Here is a 5,125-nt window from a genome sequence, read left to right on the forward strand (position 1 = left end):
AAATTTTTTTACACCCTTTTCACACCTCAAATTTTTTCCACCCAATTGACACCTACAATTTTTACACCCCCTTTTCACACAAATTTTTTTACACCCTTTTCACACCTCAAATTTTTTACACCCAATTTATGTAAGACCCGTAGAATTTAATTAATTAAATAAATAATTAATTAATAAATACGGGAGGGGTAATAATTATGACATTAAATTTTGGTTGGTATGACGTGGAAAGGTGCTAGCTCATATGGTTGAGAGCACTTTGATTGTGCGAGAGGACTTGGGTTCGAGTCCTATGTATGCTAACTTTTGATGTTAAGATTTTGTTATTTAAATTTATGAAAATATGTTCTTGTATGTTATGATACTTGAATTGTGATGAGTAGCATGAAACATGATTGGTTGAAGTGGTGATGCACTTGAGTGGTAACAAAGGGGTCATGGGTTCAAACCTTGGAAAGGCTAAATGGAAATTTTGTGTGTTTTTATTTTTGCTAATGGTGACTTTGGAGGGAAATGGGAAAGGTTAACAGAGGCAAGGGGAAGCAGTACGGCCAAGGGGGGGCTGCATTTCCATTCATGGTGAGAGATGAGGGTTATGAAATGGTAAATGCAATTAAATTCGTTTTAAGATTTTTAAGTAACCTAAAATACTAGTTTAAAAGGAAAAAGTTGGAGTTTAGGCAAGGTTTTGGCAAGGCTGAACCTAGACTTAGAAAAAGACAGAGGCAAGGGTGAGTGAGAGGCGCTGACGTGAGGGAGTGAAGGCAGAATTGAGGGACACCAAGAGTGGCCATTGGTGATCAAGGGAGAGCTTCATCAATTGCTCTAATTTAAGCTAAGGAACCAGGTTAGGGGAGCTTTACGCGTTAACTTTAATTTTAATTTGATTGGCATGCTAAATAGGGTAATTTCATACGTCGATCAATTTAATTATGATTGATATTCTGAATTTGGTATGATTTTGTATGAATTGTTGGATTCCAATTAAAGTGGTGATTCGGGAATATTTCCAGAAATTGTCTGGTCGGCGATGGACTGCCGCCAGATGATTCTTTCCTCTGTTAGGCAATTTAGGGTTCCTAAAGAGGAACCACATGCTAAATATAATCTGTTTGACCAACGGTGATGAAACCTTGCCCAGAGTTGACTGGTTGACCAGTTGACTCTGTGACTGTCCACTAAGAAGCGGACACGTGGCAGTGCGTTTACTCTTCCCAGAACTAGGGTTCTTCCTCCTTTCTCCACAGTGGTTTCTGTCGCGGGTACCTTCGTCTTCACGATGGTGCTTCTGATTCTCGCAACTAATGGAGGCGCAGATTCCACTGCAGATCTGTGTTGGTGAAACTGAACGGAATAGATAGTGGTTTCCATGGTTGACGTCGCGAGGAAGAGGGTGAGGCACGATCACAGGTGCGGATGAGAGTTGGCGCGGGTGTTGCCGGTGGTTGTGGCCGCGGTCCTGGCGAGTTGCGGGCTCGATATAAGCAGGCCGCGAGCTCTGGTGGGGTTGCCATGGTGGTGGCAGCGAGATGAACGAGGAAGGAGACTAGACAGAGGCGCGATGAAGGAGATGGTGGCTGGTTCATGGGGGCACGGGAGTTTCAAGTCCGAGCTTGATGCGTGACGGAGATGGACAAGTGCAGCGATGGTGGCGCGATGGTGTCGTGATGGTGGCCGAGAGTTGCAGAAGATGGAGGTGCGATGGAGACACGAGGAAGACGACGCTGCGGCTGGAGTCATGGCGGCGCGGGAGTAGCAGGTTCAAGATGTTGGAGCGTGACGGTGGTGGCGTTCCGGCGCGAGCGTGATGTGGTGGCAGCAGTCCAGTGGGAGCGCGACGGGTGGCTGCATTCCGGCGTGAGCTACGGTGGTCGGACAGGTAGTGGCGGTAACGGAGGTGGCGGCTGCGGAATGGATTGGAGATGGAAGGAGAGAAAGAGTTAGGGTTAGGGTTTTGGTTGTTTGAAGGAGAGAGAGAGAGAGAGAGTGATGATGTGGCATGTTTTGATTGGTAATATGAGTTAGTGGAGGATTGATGATGTGGCAAACTGCGAGTGGCTATTTTATTAAGTGAAGGATTGCCATGTGGCGAAATCTGATGGATTAGATCTTAAGTGACATTAGGGGTGCTGCTTAGTAAAAAGGAAGGGTGCAAAGCAGAAATTTAAAGTTAAATTACAGAAGGGGGTGTAAACCCGAAACCAGGGGGTGCGGCTAGCTCTAGAAATATTTTATTTTAATAATAGATATTCCATTTGAAAAAAAAAAGGGTGTAAACATGAGAATTGGGGGTACATTTAGTACTTGGACTATTTCTCTCCAAAATTCCTATTTTGGGACTTAATTTAAGAATTAAAAGATTCATTATTTACACCCTTAAGGACCTAAATTAAATTACACTTGCATTATTAAACTCAAGGATATCTAATAACGAATTTTATGCAACTAATATCAAATTTGTAAGCGCAAAAATAATATTAAATTCCCCAACAGTTAATTATTGAATGTGAGCCAAGGTTCGACTCATCATAACTTCCAAGCGGTCTGGAAGCTGTGGCGCCTAGCGGTACGTGTCCCCCGCTAGGCGATTTGGCTGCTGTAAGTCCTAGTTGTTGGACTTCGTAGGATGTTCTACAAGGTTTCTGGTAGTGCTTCAGAGGTAAGGTTGCTGGAGTTCCTTGAGTTGTGGCTCGGAACGTATCCCTTGAGTTGTGGCTCGGGATAGGGGTTAAGCACGTGGTATTCCTTGAGTTGTGGCTCGGAATAGCATCTCTTGAGTTGTGGCTCGGGATGGCGGACGAACACGAGGAACCCTTGAGTTGTGGCTCGGGTTGGCGAGTGTGGCCGGTATGAGTGTGCTGGTTGTGGCCAGTACGGATGGGTCCAGATAGATTGCCCTCCTCAGTTGTTGGCTGACGAGTTTGGTAGTCTTGGGACGATACGAACTTTGTTCGTATGTGGGAACTCTACCTGGCGTTGCGGTGTATGATCCGTAGCATGTATTCCCGCACGTGCTCTGTCGGTTGTGGCCGATAGGTATGGCAGCAAGTCACCTTGAAGTAATTAGCAGACGAAGTAGAACACGAATAAACGTATTGGAGATTGAATTGAGAGAATAAAAAAATATAGGGCAATGTGGGAAGTTAATTTAAAGTGATGATATGTTTATGATTACTGATTTATATATATGTGTAATAGCTTTGTATTTATATATAAGTGCTTTATCTGCTAAGCTCACCCTATCTGCGTGTGTGTGGCGATGATCGTGTACGCGGTACACGGGAGCAGATGCTGATGATGCAGGTGGCTCAGGTGCAGCTTAGGCGCGGAGAGGGGATTGATCTGGGGAAACTTTTTACTTGTATTACGTTGTTTTGAAATAATTGTAAACCCGGATGGGTAACTTAATAACATTGGGTTTTAATTTATGTGATGAACGTTCTAAGTTTTTATCAGCAATTAAATAAAGCTTTAAATTTTCCTGCGTTTTGGGAAAATGAGGTATTATTAATTATGTTGTCTTATTTATTCCAATAATTTATTTATAAATTAGTAATATCCTGACGGGATGTTACATTTGGTATCAGAGCAATGGTTTTCAAAATGATTTTGGGGTCTATGGGGAGTGAGCATGCCGTGTTACGTTGCGTGACTAATTTTTCTGTGTTATTAGTTTATTTTTGGATATGAAATCCTAATATGGGCTCTGTGTGTGTGGCTCAGCTATAATATGTGGCGTGCACGAGCTATGGCTAACAGGAGGAGGAGGAACACCGCTGGAGCTGATGACATAGCTCAGGCGATCCATCGTATGGTGGACGCGATGCAGCCCATAGCGGCGCCACCCAGAGCTGTAGTGGCACCTACTCGGCCAGTAGCCATGGAGGATTTCATGAAACACCGGCCGGCCAAGTTCTCTGGCAAGGCCACTCCTGACGAGGCAGATGCTTGGATGCGGGAGTGTGAGAAGATCTGTAGAGTGCTGGGATGCACAGATGAGCAGAGGTTGCTGTTCGTCACGTTTCTTCTGGTGGCAGACGCAGAGTATTGGTGGCAGGGGATGCAGCAGTTGATGCAGACCCGTGGGGAGCAGGTGACGTGGGCTGCCTTCAGGACGAGGTTCCTGGAGAAATACTTTCCCGACAGTGCGAGGCATGAACGGGAGGCAGAGTTCCTTACTCTTCAGCAAGGGACTATGACTGTGGCGGCATATATAGAGAGGTTTGAATACCTGGCTCGTTTCTACACTCCAGATGTTACTGAGGAGTGGAGGTGTAGGAGGTTCGAGGGCTGATTGAAACATGAGATACGCCGCTTCATTGTGCCGCTCCGGATTAGAGAGTTTCCAATTTTGGTCGAGCAGGCCAAAACCGTGGAGCAGTTGGAGACTGGATCGAGTAGTGGGGGGAAACAGCAGAGGACCGCCTCAGATGCCAGACCTCAGAGGAAACCTTACAGCAGACCGCCGACTACCGGAGGAAGATTGCGGTGTTTTAACTGTGGCGGGGAACACTTGAGGAGGGATTGTACTAAACCTGCTAGCAGTACCGGTGGAGGCAGTAGTACTGGTAGGTGCTACGCATGCCAGCAGACAGGGCACTTTGCACGTCAGTGTCCTAACAGAAGACAAGCTGGTGGTGCGCCAGCTACGAGGCCAGTAGGAGATCGGCCCAGAGCACCGGGGCGTGTGTTCGCCTTGACGACCACAGAGGCGAAACAGTCAGGTAATCTTTTGCAGTTTCTATGTTTGTTGTGTGACCACGAGGTGGTGGTGTTGTTCGACTCAGGAGCCACTCATTCGTTTGTGTCTAATGAATGTGTGAGGAGGCTCGGGCTTACGATGCGAGAGCTGGGGTGCGAGCTATTAGTTGCGACGCCAGCATCTGGAGAGGTATCCACCACTTCTATGTGCGTGGGGTGCCCTATGGAGGTGGCAGGCCGCAGGTTCAGGTTGGACCTCATTTGTTTGCCGATGGAGGGTCTAGACGTGATTCTGGGCATGGATTGGTTGTCGAGTAATCATGTCGTCATTGACTGCGGACAGCATCAGATAGTGTTTCCTGAGACAGTGGGGCTAGAACTTATCTCGTCTAACCAAGCGGTGAGGGAGATTGAGGCTGGAGCT

General features: G+C 46.6%; 1 protein-coding gene across 2 annotated transcripts; it reads left to right on the forward strand.

The window, feature by feature from the left end:
• The first annotated feature begins 751 nt into the window (after positions 1-751).
• LOC114172701 lies at positions 752-4,925 on the forward strand. Of its 2 annotated transcripts, none has more exons than XR_003602231.1 (2): positions 752-847; positions 3,289-3,480. XR_003602231.1 is itself a non-coding variant. In XM_028057034.1 (2 exons), the coding sequence occupies exon 2, from the start codon at positions 3,731-3,733 to the stop codon at positions 4,292-4,294; it is 564 nt and encodes a 187-aa protein (XP_027912835.1). In that variant the 5' UTR covers positions 752-847; positions 3,724-3,730; the 3' UTR covers positions 4,295-4,925. The 2 variants fall into 2 exon arrangements, 1 of the variants encoding a protein (XP_027912835.1); XM_028057034.1 differs by lacking the exon at positions 3,289-3,480 and adding an exon at positions 3,724-4,925.
• Positions 4,926-5,125: the final 200 nt, after the last annotated feature.

The sequence above is a fragment of the Vigna unguiculata genome, unplaced genomic scaffold, assembly GCF_004118075.2.
Source record: "Vigna unguiculata cultivar IT97K-499-35 unplaced genomic scaffold, ASM411807v1 contig_683, whole genome shotgun sequence".
Lineage (NCBI taxonomy): Eukaryota > Viridiplantae > Streptophyta > Magnoliopsida > Fabales > Fabaceae > Vigna > Vigna unguiculata.